Below are 22,374 nucleotides of genomic sequence, written 5' to 3'. Positions count from 1 at the left end.
GGCGTGCCTGGAGGCGGGCCGTGGGTAGAATAAATTAATAGGTGCAGATTCTTGAACTTGAAATGCTTCTCTTACTTGTTACCAGGTAAAACAAGACACAGGAAAAGAAGGATTGCTGTTAAGTTATTAATCCAGTTGTCCATGACGTATTCTTCACTTGGCAATCAGTATCCGATCGATATCAAATATTTTTGTTTTTCAATAACAGGAGATGACAAAAATGACATAAAATAGAATTGTATGTATAGACTGGAGCGGGACATTATGCTGCTCCTAACTAGTCGAGTCCGTGCATTTTTCCCTGCACTGTCAAATAAAGAAACGTAATGCTGACACTAAAACACGCCTTATGTAATGAAGTAAACGTCAGAAGAAAGTGAAACCTCCATCTTGCTCACTTGCAATATCCAATGCTGCCACTAGATGACGTCAAGTCATCACTGGTGAACAGGTGACTGTGTCTGTTACCATGGCAATGACGCTGCTCGACGCTAAACGTAATCAGGTCAGTGAATAAAGTCAATATAATTTGTGGTTTAACTTCCATGTATGTATTCGTTTGTTGTGGGTAGTAAATAAGAAATATGAAGAACCAATTGGACCCATTCTCATCCGCGGAGATAATTCCGGTTGGTTTCCCATGATGCATCACTTTATTTAGCCTTGTCGCTTAGGGACATGATAGCAACCTGACACAGCCGCCCAGTCGAGCTTTTGGCAGCATCAGACATGCTCGACGAGGCGCAGCGTCCTTAAAGTGAGCCGCCTGTGGCTTTTGTCCGTTCCACGACAGCTTTACCGTCTCTCGTCAACTTGTCCACGGCCGTGTTGTTTTTAGCCACAAGGTAAGCACACGACAGAACGTACCCGGGGCTACATTGTCGTTTAGCTGTCCGGCTACACTTAGCACAATCAAAGCGTCACCAGAGCATCCCCCCTCCTCTAAGGGCAAGCTTGTTTTATTAAAATAATGTCGTCTTATTATATTTCAGTGTTGCTTGTATTAAAGATCGGTGTTGACATGCAAGCGCGTTCTCTTCACTGATGTGATGATGGCTGAGAAATGCCCTTCATCACTGAATAAAACACGGTGGTATGTGACTAAATCCTCATGATGGGTATAAATTGAATGCAACATTAATTGAAGAAAAAAATATAAATGTATAATTTAAGGCGATGCTGGTGCCTTGTCAACTCAGACAAATAAAAGCAGGAAGCGATCTTTCCAAATGTAGGTTAAGCTGTGCAAAGAAGGCCTTTTGTTTACCAGGGCTGGTATTTAGTTTAGTACCGGTAAAGATGCTGTTGTTGGTGGTTTTGGACCTGGTCTCCGTGGTGCGCTTCTGTGGATGTGCACCGCTGCTGCAACTTGTGGGCTTGGGTGCTGTCCGCATTGCAGGTGCTGAAACTGGAAGTACACTTCGAAGTACGCAGCATCCAAACCCTGGTTTACACACACAATGAGGCACACTTGATGTAATGGAACCCAATCTGTCCCTCGGTGTTGATTTTCACAGCAGTTTTCGATTTCGTTTAGCTGTTTTGTGACTAAAATGCCTTTTAGTTTGTCATGATCTAAATGGATTTTGTTTTAATCTACAACATTTTAGTCAACCTAAATCTAAATGATACAACCTAAGACATCTTACATTGACTCCACCTTTATTCGGGCTGCCTGCAAAGCATCTCAACAATTACATTGGTTTTTCAAAATCTGTGGTCACTGTAAGTCAGTAATGATTCATAAATGAATGATTATATAGGTAAAATGTACAGCATGCATGTACCAGCCCACACTTTGTATACATATTTATGCCTTTATGCTTCCCTGATCATATTTTTCTACCAAACGGCGGGATGCACATTGTTTCTGCCATCCTTGAACACACAGTTGGGTGAGGCATAGTGAAAGTGAAACATAAATACAGTAATTACTTATTTATCGTAGTTATCAAATTCCATACGTAATAATGATTGATTGATTCCAGACTTAACCGTGATAAGTGAATTGCAGCAAAGCTAATGTTTTTGTAGTTTGAGCATGAAAAACCTGTTTATAATCTGTTTTTTTAACATTATTAGAGCCCTCTGGACATGCAATAATACCCCATAGTCATTTTTACATGCGTATAACCCAATGTACAGGGTGATAATATAATAAAAAATTATAAATTATTCATTTGTTGTAATATTTTTCTTAAATTCTGTGTATGTTCCATAATGTATGGGAATTAAATCTATGTTATAATTAAATCTATGAATGAAATGTATGGTGAAGACGAGTTAAATTATGTCTTCCATCCCATAAGAGTTCCTTGTGAAATCGGTTAATGCGGTTTCCAGGTAGCTTGAAAAACTGGTGGCAAATGTTGGCGCCTATATGGAAGCTTAAATAAAACTCCATGCAATACACTTTCCTCTCATGTTCATTTCTTGGAAGAATTCTAGTTCAAAAATAAAGAACAAGTACTTAAAAATTTCAATCACCCTGCAGTAGAACATTCTAAGAGTAAATAAGCCATGCAAGACATCAATAAGACTTGTGCAACTCAGTTTGATGTGCGTTACAGCCGCAACAGTAGCCCATGTTTTTATGCTTTATATTTGTATTTAAGTTAATTTAGCCATTTTATGGTTGAAAATGCTTGACTTAGAACAACAAATATGTAACAGTGGCTTAAATCTGCATAATTTTGACAAATAATAGTCCGTATTTGACCACAAAACCAAATGATTTATTAATTTCTATATTTTTGTAAAACCGTAGAGTGAAGCCGTGAAATTCGAGGCACAAAGTGGCGAGGGACAACTGTATAACACGATCCAACGCTACTACATACAGCTGACTAAATCCATCAATCATCTTACATTATCATTCATTAGTGGTGAGTACTTATACATGTTATTGTTAGAATGCATATAATAAATGTTTTAGGTGTATTTAGGGTCTAATCCTGTATTGTATTACAAGTTAGCAATGCATTGAGTACAAAAAAAGTAGGGGTGCTCTGATTAATCAGCCGCCGATTGGGATCGGCCGATATCAGTGATGCCATCCGCCGATTAGCTCTGTCCCCGCTGCAGCTTCCAGAACAAGCATGTCTGCTGAGTGTGGGACCTCCTGTCTTTGTGAGCGTGATATAAATTTTGCACCCTGCAAAACGTGCGTGGCGCTTTAAAAAGCCACGGCATCTGGGGGGTGAGCACTTGGCAGGATGTGGGGACTTTTCGAGGCTTGCGATGTGATCATCCGTCAGGAAGCCGCTAAACGTCCGGCGGTCCCAACTTGCTGTACTTTCAAGTGTGGGCAAAATTTGGGGATGAGTACTGCCTCAGTACAGATTTGGAAGCATGCAGCATTTTTAGTGCAGGAGGAACTTTTGTTGTGTGCGAGGCTGCGTCGGACTCTAAATGATGTGTGACGTGTGATGAGTGAGTGTTTGCGGCGTGCTTGAAATGTTTTGTACGTCAAGTCAAAAACATGACACGCTCTCTCGTTCCACAGTACATTCATGATTGTCACCAAGACAAGGCCGCAGAAAAGTTTATGGCATCACTTCGCCCATGGGCTGATTAATGTTACCCAGCGAGCCTCATTGGCCAGGGCATTGGAGCTAACTCACCCAGGGCAGTGAGGCTCACTGGGGGAGGGGGAGAGTGGGGAGGAAGTGTCGACCACTTTTTGTGATGCAGCTCATTCAGTAAAATTTTGAAAATCCTAAGATATTAGATATATTTTTGTGTGTGCAGTCCTACAACACTGTAGCACTATGTTTACAATAAAGTGTGTGTACATTAAATGAGAGCGAATGTGCATGCATTGCGGGAGCATCTGGGAGTACCAAGACTGGGATGGTACCAACTGGCTAACATTTTATGCGGCTGCAGTTCATCCATTATTTATGTCTTATCTGGAACGTTCAACACAAGTTGCTTTTTGAACAGGAAAAATGTTGTCTGTTTCTGCATTCATCCCCACACTACATTCCCTTGGAGCGCCGCTGTCCTACATATACAGTAATTCTTTAAGTCCGATCACCTTCATGTAATGGCATGACTCATGTTATCGCTGACTGAGGTCATGCCTTTGCAAAAATGGAAATCAATCCAAGCTATTCTAGGAAAGAGCTGGGATGAGTGCGGTGCTTGCACTGGCAGCCTTTACCGGAAGGACTACACATTACTCATCAATAATGGATGATCTACTCAGCCTTTATGGATACACTTTTTTCTGTTTGTGTTTTTTGTTAGTATATTATTCCCTTTTTCTCTTTATTGTATAGACATGTGTAAAACGTGTAGCGGTAAGGGCGTGTGTGTTATTCAGATTATTGCGACGTAAGATTACACGCAAGGCTTTGGGATGTTTTGATCAAGCACACCCAAAGTATGCAGACAGAGAGGCTTCGGTTGCTCTCAGGAGACTTGTTAAAGAGATCAATAAAAATGCTGTGTTTTTCTGGTGTCGTGGATGACGCTGTGGCTGAGTGCTTCTCTGGGTTGGCTCTGGAGACATGAACATCCAGTGAATGCGGCTGATGGTGGAAAAGAAATATGTTGGTCTCTTTAAGTGGGCTTTTCTTTTGTTTGTGTTTATTGACGGGAAAGGCTTTTTTTTCCAGAATTTGGTTAATTGATTGTTGATTTTGCAAAATGGATTACACAACTTTGCTGCAGCTAGCAGAGGTTCTCTTCTGTTAAGGGATGTCAGCTATGGGAAGATCATCTACATACGCAAATATCTCCACTAGGTTACAACCATACCTCATAGCATTATTCTGATTAACTAAAACAGATTGATAATCAACTATAATTGTATCCATCCATTTATTTGCTATACCACCACAGGTAAGATTGAATGGATTGTTAGCATTCAGTTTGACTTTCACCATATCCCAAAATATGCATGTGAAATGGTTATATTGCTCTTGACATTCATCTTGTTTTTTTTATGCTCTCTTTCTCTCTCTTTAGCCATGGCATCAGCCAACGTTACGCTGGAGAATCAGCTGCAAAGTGCACAGAAAAACCTACTCTTCCTGCAGCAGGACCACGCCAACACACTGAAGGGGCTGCATGCAGAGATTCGCCGATTACAACAGCAATGCACAGGTGATTCTTCTTTTCCACCTTCCTTTGGGAATCTCCTTTAGTCGCAACATGCCTCCCGGGTGCCCCATGGGATTGCACGGCATGTCTGCAAACGGATGGAGAATCAAGGACAAAGAGTGGAAACTCAGTCTGTACAGGAATCTGGTTGACTTGACTGTGTTAAAAGTGTAAGAACTGCCTAGTAATGTAATATTACAAGCTTCTGTGTCATGGAACACTCAGCCATTGGAGATGCCCAATGCCAGTTCCAAGTCTGAATAAATGAGAGGGTTGTGTTTTTGGAAGGGTTTCTGGTGTGAAAATGCTCCAATTAATATTGTCCAATTTCCATGGAATAGCACGTGATTGACATAAATGCCTTTCAACGGCAATCACAAAAGTCGATTACCTCTGGCGGGTACTCTTGCAATCCCGATGTGCAGTGTAGTGTCTTGGAGGTGCCCACTTTCACACTGTACAGGCGTGCCAAAGCCAGAACAAACGTGTCTCCTGTGAGAGTGATATAAAATGAAAAACATGACGCAAGTTGATTGTTGATCAAGTTCAGTAAGCTGAACTTTTGAGTTGTTGCCCAACCATTAATGCATATTATTTAAAATAGTGATTATTAGTGTGAAATGTTTTGACTTGTATCTGCTAACAGTCCGTTTTCATGATACTAAATCTCCATAAAAAACGGATATTTGAACATTTCCCACAGAGGATCGCACACAGAAAAATGTAATCATTAAAGATGCTACAACCAATCTAATGTAGGTCAACAAATGCTAAGCTATGTGTAGTATTTACCAATTAGTAGCATTATTAAAAGATACAGCACAGTTGATCATTCTAAGATCTTACAAAACATGGAGTACTACAGCTTGTCAAAGCATCTTCTTGCTGGAAAATATTGAGTGAATTGGCTTGAGGCAGCACCCTCTGCTGGATGCATAACTGCAGTGTTCTTTTTCTCCTGTAGATAGTGCCATCAAAGCACTTTCTATTTAAGTTACCATGGAAAAACACTAATTATTTACAATTTTAATCTGTGAATATGCCAGGCATAAATGCCAAACTGCTAATAGACGATGAAGGATCTACTTTAAAGAGAGACCGTCGTATTAAGATGTTGCATGCTAAATTCTGCTAAATGAAGAGTGACCTGATGCAAGGACTGATTTGTTGTGTCAATGTGTTTCTTCACAGATCTGACATATGAGCTCACTGCACGAAGCTCTGATCCTTCAGGTAAGCTAACATCAGTAAGCACATTCCTCTATTTCTACATCTCTACACTCTTAGGGCGGGATTTTTTTTCCATCATTTAAGCTTTTACAGTACTTCTTTTTGCTGGTATGAAATAGTTTACATGCCGTATCGTATCTAAGACTGAAAGACTGCAAGCGGCGTCTCTGGCGTCTGTATCCCAGTGGCACATCACCACCACCCAAGAAGCATTTGCATTGTGGGACTGCTCATTGTTCATTAGATCTGTCTGTTCATTGCCAACTACCCCTCCCCCGCGTTGCCATGGCCATGACACCATGTGACTTGAGCATTGATACTGCCTGGCAGTACAGTTGTCAAACAGCCAGGGTTACTGCACTCCAATTTTTTTATGTACTGTATATATTTATTTGTGTACAGCCTCATCTGGAAACATGTCACGTCCCACCACATGTTCTAGGCTTTATAACATAGGCCGACTGTAGAGAGAGGCACTATCATGTCAATGTGGGACACCAGAGGTTAGAGTGCAGGAAATGAGATTATCAGTCGCAACTCTAATGCACAGTCTGCAATGTGCAACCGCGATGCTGCTCTTAATTCGCCTGAAAACCACTTCACTCAGAAACATGGATGCCATCCCATCATTCCAGTAAAATAGATTTTTTTTCCACTTTAAAATCTGATTCAAACACTGAAATGAAAACACTTTATTACTTTATGGTTAGGATTTGACATATAAGCAACAGTAATGGCTACAAAAGAGTGTACTTGGGTGGGGCCGAGCCCTGTTGAATAAGCTGCAGCGAAGGTCATCAGAGAGCGATGTTCTTGATGTAATGTGAGCCAGGAGCTTTCTGGACATTGAACTTTAGTCTACATGCAACCGTACTCTAGCAGTGTACTTATTATGTGTTACATAATGACATGTTATTCACCTTAGGTTGCCTTCACTACAGTTCTCCTTTCTCTTGATGGGTTTGTTAACTTTGCTTATATGGATAATCTACTTGGCTACTCCAAGAAATCCTATGTATGTCAATCAGAAATCGCTCCACACTCTTTATTGCTCTCTGGTTCTACCATATCTTACTTATTGTGTGGAAATATGGGATAATAACTATAAAAGCAATCTTCACTCGCTAAATGCACTGCAAAAAAGGTCAGTAAGGATAATTCATAATGCCGCCTACAGAGAACATACTAACTCCTTATTTCTAAAATTACAAATATTTAAACTTACTGATATAGTTAATCTTCAAACAGCTAAAATAATGCATAAGGCTAAAAATAACCAATTAGCTAAAAATGTCATCCAATACTTCTCTAGAAGAGAGGAGAAATATGATCTCAGGGAAGAACTAAATACTAGGACTACATTAAAAAGCCATAGCATTTCAGTATGTGGAATCAAACTATGGAACGAATTGAGTAAGGAACTCAAACAATGCACAACGATGAGCCAATTCAAGAAACAATGCAAGCAGTTGATGTTTGCTAAATACAAGGATGACGAGTCTTGAACCAGTCATGATGTGCTATATATATCACTATATTGACACTTACTATGGTACCCATTATGTCATTGTATGGTCATATCACCTCGTACTTCGGTACGAGACAAAAATAAAATTAAAAAAAAACTTCAACTATATTAGGAAAGCAGGAAGTGAACAAATGTAACAGTTACTGATTGTAAAAGTACCAGATGGAGGGGTAGGATTTAATAAGCTTTGCTTCTTCCTACTCCTTTTGGACATGTGGAACTGTGAACTGATTATGGGATGCATTCAATTGTAATCTGATGCATGTTCAAAAGAAATAAAACCATTACCATCACCATATTTGCTAAGCTATCTTAATAAAACATACACATCTTAGCTTTGTTATAGGTGACAATGAAAGTGGGATAGATAATAATATATCTCTTTAATAACACATGGATTTTATTCTTACAATATACCGATGACTAATGAAAAATGAGCTGAAAGTGGCCCCCAGGTCTTACTTTGGACACCCCTACCAGAGGGGGACATCAAAGCAAGCAAATTGTCATGCAAAGAAGGCATGCAGCTAATTCCAAAATATGAGGCGTACCTTGTCTTCAGGGAAGACATAAGGTGATGTGATGTAACTTTACAAAAATAAAGAAAACCTTCTAACTTGTGTTAAGTCCAAAATTAACCAATTTTTAGTTCCTACTATGATAGACAAGATTTTGCAGGACGGGCTAAAAAGTCCAGAAAATCAGTTTAATGAGGGCTACAGACTTTAAATGAAAGTTGTTGTGGTACAAATGTGCATTGGGTATACATAGCAATGTCTACTGTATCTATAATGCAGTGGTTCTCAATTATTTCCTCTCATAACCCAAGGACCACCTGTACTGTATTCAACGGGAGTTTGCGGAAGAGAGAGTGTTGTATAACCAAAGACTTTGTGTCCCATCCGTTTACATATTAGTTGCAGTATATTTACGTCAGGGGTCAAATGGCTTTCTTATAACAACCAAATGGCCGCAGTTAGTTTGGTTCAATCATCATGTTCACTGCTGACAGAACAAATGTTATCAAAACTGCAAACTAGAGTTGGATTAAACAAACCAAGTTGTATGTGTGTTTTTGTGTTGCTAAATTGTCACATTCATTGTCTTACCTGCTTCATGTCGCTCATGCAGACAGCGGTGAGGTTCGATGCAGGGAGCTGCAAAGGAGGTGTGAGGAGCTGGAAGCAGAGCTGAAGAAGAAGGAGGAGGAGAACACAGAGCTGCTTAGGGATCTGGAGCAGAAGAACGCAATGATCTTTGTTCTGGAAAATACCATCAAGGAGCGAGAGAAGAAGTACCTGGAGGAGCTGAAGATGAAGAGCCACAAGCTGGCCGTTTTGTCAGGGGAGTTGGAACAGAGAGCGAGCACCATCGCTTACCTCACATCACAGCTACATGCCACGAAGAAAAAACTGCTGGCAGGCAGCTCCTCAGAGGGAAGCCCAAACGTCAGCCCGGTCACGTCGTTCAAGCCCACGCCTCCTCCACCCAAAGACAGGCAGCCTGAAACCCCACGGCGCCGCATGAGGAAGAGCCTCTCCCAGCCCCTTCACCCCGAGTTGACAGAGGTGTACCGCCTCGGCCCTGACGGTAAGCGAGTGGTCCTGCGAGACACTGTGGACGCCATGCCAGACCCGACTCCCTTCCTGCAGGCTGGGAAAGAGTCTCCCGAGCTGCAGGTAGTGCGTGAAAGACCTGCTGTTATCCCCCCAATTGCATCCGAACGCCCCCCGGTGCCTCCTCTGGGAGCGACTGCCAGCCCTCGTCACAGTCCAGCTCGGGACCGCCAGCACAGGGCTCACGTCGGAGTGGCCCACCGCATCCCCCACGGAACCCCTCCCTTGGCGCCACCCCAGGCAGAGCTGGAGACTCTAGCAGTGGACCAGGTGAACGAAGAAAAGGTTGTGAGAAAGCGTTCCGGAGCCGACAGGACAGTTTAAAACTGTTTCACTTGCACATGAATGCACACACGTATATACAACAAGGGGCACAAAGCAGCCCGACTCACTGTGTAGCCTGCTTTATACGCAACACTGCAATGTGAAAAGAAAATGACATCATTTATTTCATCTTCAGGCACATTTGAAAAAGGACTACTGCGAAGCATGCCAAATGTTTCTTATAAGTGTTGTATTATACACACATTATACTGTGCTGTGTGGCGCATTCAACAAATCCTCAGCCAAATATCTGCATCAGTGCCTGCTAGGTGCAAACACGCACACGCTGTGTAGTGTAGTCATGGAGAATATCTCTACGTATCGTCTTTTCAACTGACTGTAACGACGCGTCTGCAGCCGCTTTCGGATGACATTCCAACTAATACTTTCTGAATGTCTTTCATCCGCCCCGCTTTGCAATAGCAGTTTAATAACATGACAGTACTGTAAGTTGCATAATCAAGTTGAAAGAGACATCCTTTAGCTTTCTTTGCTGAACTGGCAACAGCACATGTATTTATGCTTCAATTCAATGCAAGCTGGAGGTCATCAACACACTTAAGTGTGTGTACATGCAAGGGTGTCTTTCTGGAGGGAAAGAAGGGAGATAACATAGATGGAAGTTTCAGCAAAACCATCTCCATGTTATTTGGGATTTAAAAAAAAAGGGCATTTTTAAAAGCACTGCTCCAATAAGATTTTGTGATAATAATTGTACTTTATAAAGACTACATTTGTAAGGGATTGCTTTTTTAATTTATTAGCCAATACAACACCTCAGATGGTAATTATTGTCACTTTATATCCTGCTTTTCACGTTAACACTTGTCCTTCAATAATCCATACAATAAAGCAATGCTTTTTTTGTTTGCCTACTCCCTTTCTGTAATAACGTATGTCATTCAGTGTATGGATTGCATGTGTCCCTTAAAGCCTGCACCTCCCTATGCTTGTATAGGTTTCCTCAAACCTAAACAGTCCAAAGGTATGCGACTGTCCGTGAGGGTGAATAGGAGTGTCCATGACATGTGTCCTGTGATTCACCGGTGACCAAGTCAAAGTCAGCTGGGATAGGCTCCAACTCACACATGACCCTGAATTTATCATTAAATTAAATTGAGTTGAATGCCTTTGCCCTGCACGGGGGGCAAGTGGTTAGCGTGCAGACCTCACAGCTAGGAGTTTGCATGTTCTCTCCGGGTAGTTTTCATCCCACATTCCAAAAACATGCTAGGTTAATTGTCCATAGGTATGAATGTGAGTGTGAATGGTTGTTTGTCTATATGTGCCCTGTGATTGGCTGGCAACCAGTCCAGGGTGTACCCCGCCTCTCGCCCAAAGACAGCTGGGATAGGCTCCAGCACCTCCCGCGACCCTCGTGAGGATAAGTGGTAGAAAATGAATGAATGCCTTTCCCAAATCACACCGAAACGATCAGCAGAGCCGCAAACCAGCAACTTTGACAATTCACAATGTAAAGCAACAGAACTGCATGAAAATACGATATCAATATCTTGTAGATTTTTTTCCCCCAGAAGAGTGAAAGCCGTTTTAGGTGTAATAGGATAAAAATAGTGTTAGTGAAATAAATGTAAAAATATATTTTTTAACTCTAAGGTGCACATTAATGACCCCTGGTGGTCAAACCTATGCATATGCTTGGTTGTTACATTATTAGGTTGATAAACTTTAAACCAGCCTTCATGTTGTTACACACCGTATGAAACAAGTATCAAAGAAAAATCATTGATTTAGACTTAAATGTCAAGTCCACAGGATTTTTCAATGTACCAAAATCACATGACTGTCTGTGTGTTGATCACTTTTGTATGCCGTCATTGCTATTTATCTTAAGTGGATGCACAAACTGCAACAACTACAAACAACAAAAACTACAATGAGCAGGCAGTGAGTGCTCAGCACAAATAATCCCCTAACATTACATTTCATTAAAATACATTTTATTTGCAGGAAAGAAAATTAAACTCTCTTTAGATTTCTTGGGCGTGTGGTTTATATATGATTCATTTGGCAAATGTACATCCATATACTGTAAATGACCACTTGACACCCAACACATAACATTTACATACAACTATACACTTCAAGGACAGACTATTATGTCACCACAAAATTAAAATCATTCCCAGTGGTGGCATACCAAAGAGAATATTGTATACATAAATATTGATTTCTGACTTGAGGCTTCAGATGAAGATATAATGCTATATTGCTTCATGAAAAGGTTATTCATTTAAAAAAATCCTCTTTGGCATGCAATCACAGCAAAGGCATTTAGTGTTTAGATTAAAGGACGTAAAGTGCCCTGTTTCCATGTACAATTTTACACCTGTCTTCTTCCTAACATCTTATACTTCTGCAAGTAACTAACAACTTACATGGAGGTGAAAATGCAAAAATCCCAGGTTGCCATGCGCAACACGTGTGTTGGAACCCTGTACAGATGGGACATAATTAAGTTGTGATATCTTCAACACATGAAAAACAGGTGGAAAATAGCAAAACACACCTGAATCTTAGAAAGTGAGTTGCTCCAGCTGTTCCTCCAGATGCTTAGTGCTAAAAGTCAGGTCACTGTGAGGGATGTCGGGCAGCGAATCCAGTAGGCCATCACTTGGGACGTTTGGCAGGTTCTCTGGTGGAACTTCAGGATTCGGCTTGGTTTCATCCAATAACGATTTCAGTTCTTCCTCCAACTCATCTATATCGTCATCTAAAAAAAATAATAATAATAATGTAGGAGACCAGTCCAAGGTGTACCCCACCTCTCGCTCAAAGTCAGCTGGGATAGGCTACAGCTTATCCCTGCGACCATAATGAGGATAAGTGGCATAGAAAATAATGGCCTCCGCTGGATTAGATGTGTTTAACTGACGCCGCAGGCCTTACTGTTTTACTGTCAAATATGGTAGATGTTTATGTCTGAAAGTGTACTGTGAAGAAAGGTCATCAAACCTGCACTGGTCACTGCTCCACTAATAGTTTGGTTGACATCATCTTGTTTGTCACATAACTGTTAAAATGACAGAACATTTGTTATTACTTTGAATAACTGCAGAATAAAACGTTTCAAACTAACACTTACCTCCTGGATTTGATCAACAAGGCTTTCAGCACGTTCGACCGTCACGTCCTTGAGAGAGAACCTTAGGCTGGTCACTCCTGCTTGGTATGCTTGTAAAACCTACACAGGACACACCTCCAGCACTGAAGCAACCTCGAAGGTTGTTTGGTATTCTTTAGTGTCTAAGGACTTACCATTTCATCTGTCTGTGACTGGGCTATTCTGTCCAGGATTCCTCTGATAGACTCAAGCTGGCAGAACAACCCATCTGCTCTCTTTTCTCCTCTTTTCCGCCCTCTCAAACACCTCAATGCCTGTTGGACAGCAAATAAAAAATGTGAATCAATGGGTTTCTGTGGTTGTCTTTAAAACGTGTTTTTTCGCCAACATTCACCTGTACTTTCTTCCCTTCTCGAAGCAGAACTCTTGCTTCCTCTTTGGACCTGAGCACGGTTCACATAGAAAAAACAAGGGATTATGATTTCCCTCTGAGATTGTGTGAATGTTGACGTTTCATGGTATTACAGCAAACCAAAGAAAGAAATTGATTGAAGACTAGACCACAACATACTATCTACACATGATTGTTCAAAATATGATACATTGACTTCACAGATTTAAACATGACACAGCATGTTCAAGCAAATGAAAATGATATTAGTTGATGTACTTATCAGCCTCCAAGCTCAGTTTCTCCAGCCTTGCCTCCAGCAGCTTCTCACTACGCTGCAACTGGTAGATGCCAATCTCTACGTCACTGACCGTGGCAACACGACATTGCCCTGGCTGGCAAAACTTTACAATCTACAACGAAGAAAAAATGAGCATGGAAAATAAATATGCCTCTTATTGTGTTGAATGAGTGAAGGTTTGTGGAATGATGAATTATGGCTGTGTTTCTTATATTCATTTATTTGTGGCGGCTCGGGTTGAGTATGGATGGAATTTGAACAATTTGCTCTGCTCTAAAAGTGAGTAGCAACAAATCTAGTGACTACGGAAGCTAAAACTGAGAGAATCTCAAAAGAGTGGGATGCCTGGGACCTCCTGGAATTAACTGGTTTAGAGTGAGAAAGGTACAGATGTATATTGTATGTGTTCAAGTTAAAGAACACAGCAGTTTTTCTCCCGTTTGGTGGATTTTTTAGGAGAAAGGTATACAATATAGAAGTTTCACTTTTGCATCATAGCACCTAATTGTGGTGCGTTCAAAGACTGATCCAAGTGAAACATCTTAATGCTTGACCTAAACATTAGTAATATAACAAAGACAAACATGTCAAAATTGTGGGCTTTCTAACAGAGACTTTGTATTGCTCCCTCAAACCAATCATAGTCAGCTCGGTCTTGTTTGCAACATTTTTTTAAATGTCAAAGAAGCAACAGCAGAAAGTTAATTAGTAATTTTAGACATATTTGTTGTGCTTTTCTTTTCGTTTTTTACTCACTTCTTGTCTACTACGTTATTCCTGTCTCCTACTGCATCCTGGCCAATTATGCAAACTAGACAATCATGCCCCCCCACAAATAAATTGCAGTCCTTTGGAAAACATCCTATGGTTTACCTTTTCACCCTCGTGCAAGGAGACCATCACTTGTTTGTCCCTCTGCAGCTGCAGGAGAGCCATGCACAGGGTGCTTTCATCAGCGCACACACTGGAGGTCAGCGTACACAACTCTTGAAATGACAGGACGGAGCGCCCTGCAAATTCACTCCTCTGGTAGATCCTGAGGACTTCAGCTGCTTTCTCCTGGAAAGAACAGCACACCTTGGCATTATGTATTAAAAAAAAACATCACTTAAGAAAGCCAAAATCTGCTAGTACTGTACCTTCACCAGTTCAATGACAACATAAGACTCCTCCAGAGGTACTCGGTTCCTTCCCAGTAGAGAGGAGAAGGTCCATTTCAAAGGCTTCACCAGTAGAAGGCCAACACCCCAAGACAACCAGCCACAATCCACATTGGCAGCAAACTCAGACTCCCTCTGAAGCTTCCCACATCTGGATTACATGAAGAGAAATTGTTCTGACAATGACATCTACATTAAGTAGTCATACTGCAGTCAAGCCAGCCCTTATTTTGCTAGACTATCCAGAGGGGTGGTTAAACCTGGTACATTTTTGGTGATGATCTGGGTAAAAGTGTGCAGGAGTTTATTTTAACAATGTGTGTTACCACCCACCAAAATTAAGTGTAATGCATGTCAACATGTCAAATTAACAAAAACTACTAACACTACTGATAGTAATACTAATACTAGACAGTAGTATTTACCTAGACAAGGACTGAATGACAGTTGCCAAGCCCAGGGGTGATCTTTCTTTCCTCCTGAAGGTCTTGTTAAGATCCTGCAGATTTACACACACGGATCGGCGTTCTCTACAGCTTTGTAGGACCAGACCCGTCCAGAAGTCCATTTTACTGTCCCAGTCCGTCGTGTTCACCTCGCGGTTCTCTTTGAAGTCCGAAAAGAGAAAATTCATCCGCTCATCGTCGTTCCATTCGTGTGGCAGGGTGACTTCGGTGGAGCTCGACATGTTGGGAGCCTGCGTCTCAAATCCAAGGGAGATCAAAATAACGTACACAGTGTTGTGACAGTCGGTTCAGCTAGCTAACTATCGGTTGTTCGTGGATAGCTAGCCATATTCAAAACGAGCTAGAGTTCAACTGGGGGGAATAACACAACACAAACACGGGCCGCTGCAATAATACCCATGAAAATAAATTAATTCAACGTAATTCGAATGTAAACTGACAAAAAACTACCATGACAGTTGGTTGACATGGGTTGTTGTTTTGTGGTAGTAAAGCAACACCGTCTCGCACGCGCCGATGAAGGCGGAGCTAACCGCCCTAATGTGCATGTATGTTGATTCCACCCACACAGAGAACCCGATGAGCAAAACAAGCGCACTACAAATACTGCTCTAGAATATCGCACCTGCGCAAGGTTTGCGCATACATATTCGCAGTTCTCTAGTGCTGGGCGATACTACAAACATTTACTTGTTATCGATTCGATAACATGTAACTTTAACTAACTACAACCATATTAAATAAACGTATATGACAATTACTTAATTATTACTTAATGCCCTGTCAGAAAAAAGAAAAGAAACGGTGTTATATATATATATATATATACACACTATATACTATATATATATACTATATACCATATATATATATACATACATATACACTATATACTATATATATATACTATATATATATATATATATACACACTATATATATATATATATAGATATATATATATATATATACTATATATCCAGAAGCAACCACATAGCAGGGCACTGAGACTTAATTGTAACATGATTTATTTCAGATTCACAGGGATAAGTCCTAAAATACATTTTCTCAAAAAAATGTTAAATTAATCATTTACAACATCAACAATACATTTTCCAAAAACTTTCCTACCATTTTTTGGCACATGTCATCTTGTCTTTTTGACCGTCATATTTCTACTTGGCACTGAGATCCACTAGCAGGTGCTGATAAGCCACGGAGTTGCCCTTGAAGCTGGCGGCCAACATAATGTCCTTGTTGTCTACCGACACCAAGCTGAAGGCTCTTGGTGCTCTCATGTTGAGTTCTTGGAAGGGCTGGAAGCGCTGAGTGAGATCATCCCATAAGTACACTCTGGAGAAAGAAAAATCGCTTCCAAGGATGAGATAGTGACGCAGTCCCACTGTGAAAGGATACACTACCATTGAGCCGCGAGAGGGAAGGGCCTGAATCTCGATGAAACGTTGCCCTTCCCAGCGGAGGATCTTTGAGTCACCTATGAAGCGAGTGAGGCAAAGGTAAAGAACCTTCCTGATCCAAAAGTGCTTAACCATCTGAACGTCAGCTTGCTCTGTGATTTGGGAGAACAAAGCAAACTGCTTCTGCCCTCGGTTCCATTGATAAATCAACGGTGTTTGAGTGACACTGGAAAGGATGAGGTGAGCCTTTCCTCCAACATCGAGGAACTCTACGTGGGTGTCGCGATGCCAAGGATGGAGGGACTGATGGGAGTAAAAACCATTGCTGTTCCAACGGTAAATGCTGGTTGAACCGGCCTTGGAGCTGTCCGCGACTACAAAGTACCATTCACCATCCAGCTGAAAGGTCTCGACGAAGTTGGGCTTCCTCACGCGAGTTGTGTCAATGTCTTGGATCTTCACAAAACGCTGTGGGTCCTCTTCCCACCTGCAATCGGAAGAAAAATGTAATACCACTACGGATTGAATTCAACTAAAATGCTAGTATGTCCGATATATGCTATAAGCAAAATATGGATGGCCTAATTACTGACTGACTTCATCAATGTGCAGTATTTTTATACATATGGAGAATGTGTACATAACAAACTTGCTTCCATGCTACTAATAATTGATGCAAACCTTACTTGTAGATATGAGAACCACCAAAAAGTTGTGCCACGACCATGTACAGCACATTGTTTATCACCACTGGTTTGCAGTACACTGCTGAGCGAGCTGCACAAGGCAAACAAAGACTATTTTAAAAACGACACACAAAATAGAAGAACACTCTCGATGCATATTTACAGCAATGACTTACAGGTAATGTTATGGAAAGTCCTAAAGGTCATTTCCACATGATCCCACACATACAGAGTGCAGAAACCCGAATCAGGTTGAGCAAAGGTTACAAAGTGGTCGCCACTGAACTCATAAGACTCCACTGACACGGAGTGGAATGGGAACATTTCATAAACAGCAAAATCTAGTGGCAAAAAATCAGAGCAAATTACAAAATATACATTTTGCCATGTCGTTATTTTTCAAATAACAGAATTCAAACCTGCACTGATGCAGTTAAAGTCTCGTGGGGCAAGATCATGGACTCTGCGACCCTGGAATTCAAACGGGCTTGCACAGTAGATAGAAGGAACGGAAGTGTTGGTATTTTCTATCCAGTCAATCAGCCACTTGATTTTACAGTCACAACGCAGGGAGTTTCCTCGGAGGTCCCTGAAAGCAGCCATGGAAGATGGAATCTACAGTACTGTTGGTTTAAAGGTACTACAATGATCCATGACATTGTTAACAGACACTTACAAATCGGTAAGGATATCAAGATGCTTAAATAAATCTCTGGGCAGCTGCTGCAGGTTGTTGTTGGAGAGGGATCTGAAAAAGTCCATTTGTTTCTTTATAATGTATTTTTTAATGTGTGTGGTTTAATAGTAATAAGTCGAGAAGTTATAGAAATAACCACTCATAAAGAGCTCAACCAGTATACTGTGCAAACATACACAAAATAAAAAATACTGTCAATAATACATAATGGTGCATGCATTTTGATTTTTGTTAGACAAAAGTAATACTCACAAATGAGTCAGAGATTTCAGTCCTCTGAAAGTATACTGAGAGAGGGTCTGGATGTCATTATTCTCAATAAATCTGGTAAAAAAAAACAAAAAACAATACAAATAAAAAATAAATCACTCATATAAATTACAAAGCTTTGACAAAAGGTTGCATTTAGAGGCTAGTATTATGAATCTGTCAACATGATGTATTTAGGATTCAAATTCAACCGCTCAGTTTTCCCCAAATTAGCATCTGAAATGCAGAAGTATATTTTTGTAATTAATATTTCCAGGGTGATGCATTGTTATATGTGTGAGTGCTGCAAAGCCAGTTGTAGTCGCCAGTGGTTGCATGTGATTTCATTAACAGTGTCAACATTGTCCCTTTCGAACATGTGTACATTTATATATACATAGGTATTTTTATTTGTATTGATTTTGGTTGATTTGTTGTGCTTTGGATGTTTTTCATGTTCGAAATAAAGAAGAAGAAAAAAAACAAAAAACAAAAAAAAAACATACTGATGGCAGTAAAACTACAGGCTGCAGGGGGAAACAATAAGCTTCATCAGCATATTCAGCTTTATCAACTTGTATGCATCTGTATCATCAGATTTATAATTATTCATTCATTCATTCATTCATTTTCTACCGCTTTTCCTCACGAGGGTCGCGGGGGGTGCTGGAGCCTATCCCAGCTGTCTTCGGGCGTAAGGCGGGGTACACCCTAGACTGGTCGCCAGCCAATCACAGGGCACATATAGACAAACAACCATTCACACTCACATTCATACCTATGGACAATTTGGAGTCGCCAATTAACCTAGCATGTTTTTGGAATGTGGGAGGAAACCGGAGTACCCAGAGAAAACCCACGCATGCACGGGGAGAACATGCAAACTCCACACAGAGATGCCCGAGGGTGGGATTGAACCCTGGTCTCCTAGCTGTGAGGTCTGTGCGCTAACCGTGCCGCCCAGATTTATAATTATTTATTTATAATTATAATTATTTATAATGACTTATTATTGTATGCTGCTGGTGATTTACTGTAGAATCCTCGCGTCATGTTGGTTTTTAATGACTTATATTAGTCAGAAGATCAAAATGTAAAAATCAAAAACACATTAGAGCAGATGCACTATGCTGCATTTCATGTTTTCATCTATTTTTCATGCGTGTTCTTGTTTCCACCTCCAATGGTGAGTTTGTTTTCCTTAGTTATATCACCTTTCCGTTATTTTCTACTCTGTGTTTTTTAGCTCTATTACACATTTTTCTACATGTCGCCTCAGTCTTTGTATACAATTGTTCGAGAATGACCCATCAACTACAGGATACAGACCTACTATAATTTGAAGTACTTCATTTACTCACAGGTACTGCAGATGAGATAGACCCTCAAATGCACCATCAGAAATGGTGGTGAATGTGTTGGAGTTCAAGAGCCTGTAGACAAAATGAAAATGAATTCTACCATGAAATATAGTCTACTCAAGTACAGCTTTATAAAGTGCAATCACATTTAAGTCATTGATCAATACCACAAATATCCGAATGAATTGAATTAGAAGTAACGTCAAACCAATGCAGACTTGCACACAATGATAACACAGACATTTGTGATTGCATGTGACAGACAAACACGCTTTTGTCAGAGCACAACGGAGGGAGTCAGTTGGGGATGACACTGATACAGAAACACGACTATTATATTACTGCTATGTCATCACTCCTTTCAGTCATTCAGTACAAGTGCATTCGTTCAACTTGACTTGTACATTATTTGACTTAATAAACAAACATTGTTTGTCGTTGTCAAAACACTCACAGGAATTGGAGCAGGTGAAGGTGTGAGAAAGCTCCCTGTGGGATTGTAGTAAATGCTGCATTCACCATCGTCCTGCACAGTCAAACAAGTTACCATGTTAACATAAGTCAAGGTGTCCAAAGTGTAGCCCGCGATTTGTTATTTTGGTAATGGTAATGGTTTTATTTTATTTGAACATGCATCAGATTACAATTGAATGCATCACATAATCAGTTCACAGTTCCACATGTCCAAAAGTAGTAGGAAGAAGCAAAGCTTATTAAATCCTACCCCTCCATCTGGTACTTTTACAAATCAGTAACTGTTACATTTGTTCACTTCCTGCTTTCCTAATATAGTTTAATTTTTTTTTGTCACATATCGAAGTATGAGGTGATATGACCATAGTACCATAGTAAGTTTCAAAATAGTGATATATATAGCAAACATCAACTGCTTGTATTGTTTCTTGAATTGGCTCATCCTTACCTTACTTGAGGTCCTTATTGAAACATATAATCAACCGCCCCCAAAAAACAGCAAAGATGGGACAACTTGAATAAAACAGCACAATTTAAAGGGAAAATGTTTTATCTTTAAGTATATATTACTTTTTAATCCATCCATTTTCTATACTGCTTATCCCCAATCACAGGGCACATATAGACAAACAACCATTCACACTCACATTCATACCTACGGACAATTTGGAGTCGCCAATTCACCTAGCATGCATCCTTTTTTACAAAAATACAAATATCTAAGTGATCTCATGCAACATTAGATTTCGAAACTCTACATGCATACATTACAAGTGTGATGTCACACAAACTATGACCAAGCATTTAAAGTACTATTCTAAAGTACACACTTTTGATGGTTTAAATACCTTCCACATGCAGCCATCCAGACAACTACTATACTTCACCCACAGCGGCAAACACACACAAGTCAATCTATCCACTGTACTGTCCGGGTAAAAAGTAAAAAAGGAAGGACGTTAACATATTCTTTAATAGTAAATTATTTATCATACATACAGTAGTTCATATTGTACACATCATATACGTATAGTACAGTTAAAATAAGACAAGTAAATTCAGGTGGACTGTTAGAATTATAGGTGTAAATAGTGTGTATCAAATAAACAACCTTTGTAAAAACACATGTAAGTTGCTCCGGAGTATAAGTCACAGGACCAGCCAACCACAAAAAAAGAGACTTATAGTCTGCAAAATACAGTAGCATCATTAATATGCATGGCAGTAATATCATTTGATTCTAGGTATGCTTACAATAATTGTTTGTATTAAAAGGTAAAATGTTTCAATCTTGATAATGACTCTAAACTTGTTAAACCATCCTATGTCTTCTTTTGTTCTTGTAGTTTGAATGTCAAGGAGGGCTAAGTCTTTTCTGGGACACGTAACGTCATTTTTTTTTACATTTCTGGAACGAGGTCGGCTTGTTCTCTTAAAATTCCTGTGCACCCCGCAGGGTCAACGTTATATAAATGGAAACATATCTCAACCTGTCTATTATCCCTTTGCATCAAGGGTTAAAGGTCATTTCATTATACTGAGTGAGGAGAGGCAAAAAGCTCATCTAGTGAAGCAAGCTGCTATCACTGCTCTTTAAGTTCACCATATGGAAATATGACATTGGCAATATTAATATGACTTGTTTTCTATCTTTTAATTTGTAGTTTTTAGCTTGTGCAAGGATTGACGTCATTGATCCATCTGCATACAACTATGACTTCATACAGGTTCATGCTCTTGGCAACAATATCAACTCACAGAGAGATGATCCCAGGGGGGAAGCTTTTTGGTATCGCCTTGGTGTCCACACAGAAGGCGCTGTCTTTAGTACACGAGCAGGTCGCAGGACAGCGTGGTATCTTGGAGGCCTTTTTTGTGTTTGAGTGTCCGGGCTGGGAGAGCGAGAGGCACAGAGCCGCTAAGTAGATCAGATTCAGCCATCTCAGTCCAAGCTCCATCATTCCCCGAGCAGGAGGAAAAAGGCAGAGTAGATGACGACGAGCACAGAGCGAGACGACGAGCACAGAAGTAACTCTGAGGGCAGAGTTGAGAGAGAGGGGATGAGTGAGGGAGAGGGACAGAGGAGGGGTTCCTGTGTTTCTGCAGCTTTACCGGATCTGAGACAGATGACGAGAAAGGATGCTTTCTTGCACTGGGACAGGACCACTACACTGAATTATTTACGCTCACTCTCAGACACACAGCTAAGATCTGCAAGTAAAACTGCAATACATTAAAATTATGTCATTTTGTTTATCTGAATCATGGCATTTGCGTCT

At 40.4% G+C, this 22,374-nt stretch overlaps 3 protein-coding genes across 3 annotated transcripts; 1 reads left to right on the top strand and 2 right to left on the bottom strand.

Annotated features, from left to right (window-relative positions):
* The first annotated feature begins 675 nt into the window (after positions 1-675).
* On the top strand, positions 676-10,682 carry ccdc92 (coiled-coil domain containing 92). The gene is made up of 4 exons (XM_058070734.1): positions 676-845; positions 4,975-5,112; positions 6,301-6,342; positions 8,999-10,682. Exons 2-4 carry the CDS (start codon positions 4,977-4,979, stop codon positions 9,805-9,807), a joined length of 987 nt encoding a protein of 328 aa, XP_057926717.1. The 5' UTR covers positions 676-845; positions 4,975-4,976; the 3' UTR covers positions 9,808-10,682.
* Positions 9,909-15,738, bottom strand: chmp7 (charged multivesicular body protein 7). The gene is made up of 10 exons (XM_058070733.1): positions 15,170-15,738; positions 14,724-14,895; positions 14,458-14,643; positions 13,563-13,696; positions 13,287-13,335; positions 13,087-13,206; positions 12,914-13,012; positions 12,784-12,841; positions 12,338-12,541; positions 9,909-12,263 (listed from the first exon to the last, which is right to left on the bottom strand). The coding sequence occupies exons 1-9, from the start codon at positions 15,430-15,432 to the stop codon at positions 12,345-12,347; spliced, it is 1,278 nt and encodes a 425-aa protein (XP_057926716.1). The 5' UTR covers positions 15,433-15,738; the 3' UTR covers positions 9,909-12,263; positions 12,338-12,344.
* Positions 15,739-16,241: 503 nt separating this feature from the next.
* Positions 16,242-22,160, bottom strand: lgi3 (leucine-rich repeat LGI family, member 3). The gene is made up of 9 exons (XM_058070516.1): positions 21,854-22,160; positions 20,076-20,147; positions 19,622-19,693; positions 18,264-18,335; positions 17,991-18,062; positions 17,734-17,903; positions 17,491-17,655; positions 17,315-17,405; positions 16,242-17,115 (listed from the first exon to the last, which is right to left on the bottom strand). Exons 1-9 carry the CDS (start codon positions 22,054-22,056, stop codon positions 16,386-16,388), a joined length of 1,647 nt encoding a protein of 548 aa, XP_057926499.1. The 5' UTR covers positions 22,057-22,160; the 3' UTR covers positions 16,242-16,385.
* Between the last annotated feature and the right edge of the window lie 214 nt (positions 22,161-22,374).

Source organism: Doryrhamphus excisus, chromosome 4, assembly GCF_030265055.1.
Source record: "Doryrhamphus excisus isolate RoL2022-K1 chromosome 4, RoL_Dexc_1.0, whole genome shotgun sequence".
Classification (NCBI taxonomy): domain Eukaryota; kingdom Metazoa; phylum Chordata; class Actinopteri; order Syngnathiformes; family Syngnathidae; genus Doryrhamphus; species Doryrhamphus excisus.
This window is presented reverse-complemented; position numbering and strand designations above follow the sequence as displayed.

Excerpts from the sequence above, each read along its gene's own strand:
- ccdc92 (XM_058070734.1), top strand. The coding sequence starts at position 4,977 with ATGGCATCAGCCAACGTTACGCTGGAGAATCAGCTGCAAAGTGCACAG. Across the intron at positions 5,113-6,300 it reads ATTACAACAGCAATGCACAG|ATCTGACATATGAGCTCACT; the intron begins GTGATTCTTCTT and ends GTTTCTTCACAG. Across the intron at positions 6,343-8,998 it reads ACGAAGCTCTGATCCTTCAG|ACAGCGGTGAGGTTCGATGC; the intron begins GTAAGCTAACAT and ends TCGCTCATGCAG.
- chmp7 (XM_058070733.1), bottom strand. The coding sequence starts at position 15,432 with ATGTCGAGCTCCACCGAAGTCACCCTGCCACACGAATGGAACGACGAT. Across the intron at positions 14,644-14,723 it reads TTGTCATTGAACTGGTGAAG|GAGAAAGCAGCTGAAGTCCT; the intron begins GTACAGTACTAG and ends TGTTCTTTCCAG. Across the intron at positions 12,542-12,783 it reads TGGAGCAGTGACCAGTGCAG|ATGACGATATAGATGAGTTG; the intron begins GTTTGATGACCT and ends TATTTTTTTTAG.
- lgi3 (XM_058070516.1), bottom strand. The coding sequence starts at position 22,056 with ATGATGGAGCTTGGACTGAGATGGCTGAATCTGATCTACTTAGCGGCT. Across the intron at positions 18,336-19,621 it reads CTATCTCATCTGCAGTACCT|ATTTATTGAGAATAATGACA; the intron begins GTGAGTAAATGA and ends TTTTTTTACCAG. Across the intron at positions 17,904-17,990 it reads CTTGATATCCTTACCGATTT|GGACCTCCGAGGAAACTCCC; the intron begins GTAAGTGTCTGT and ends GGCTGCTTTCAG.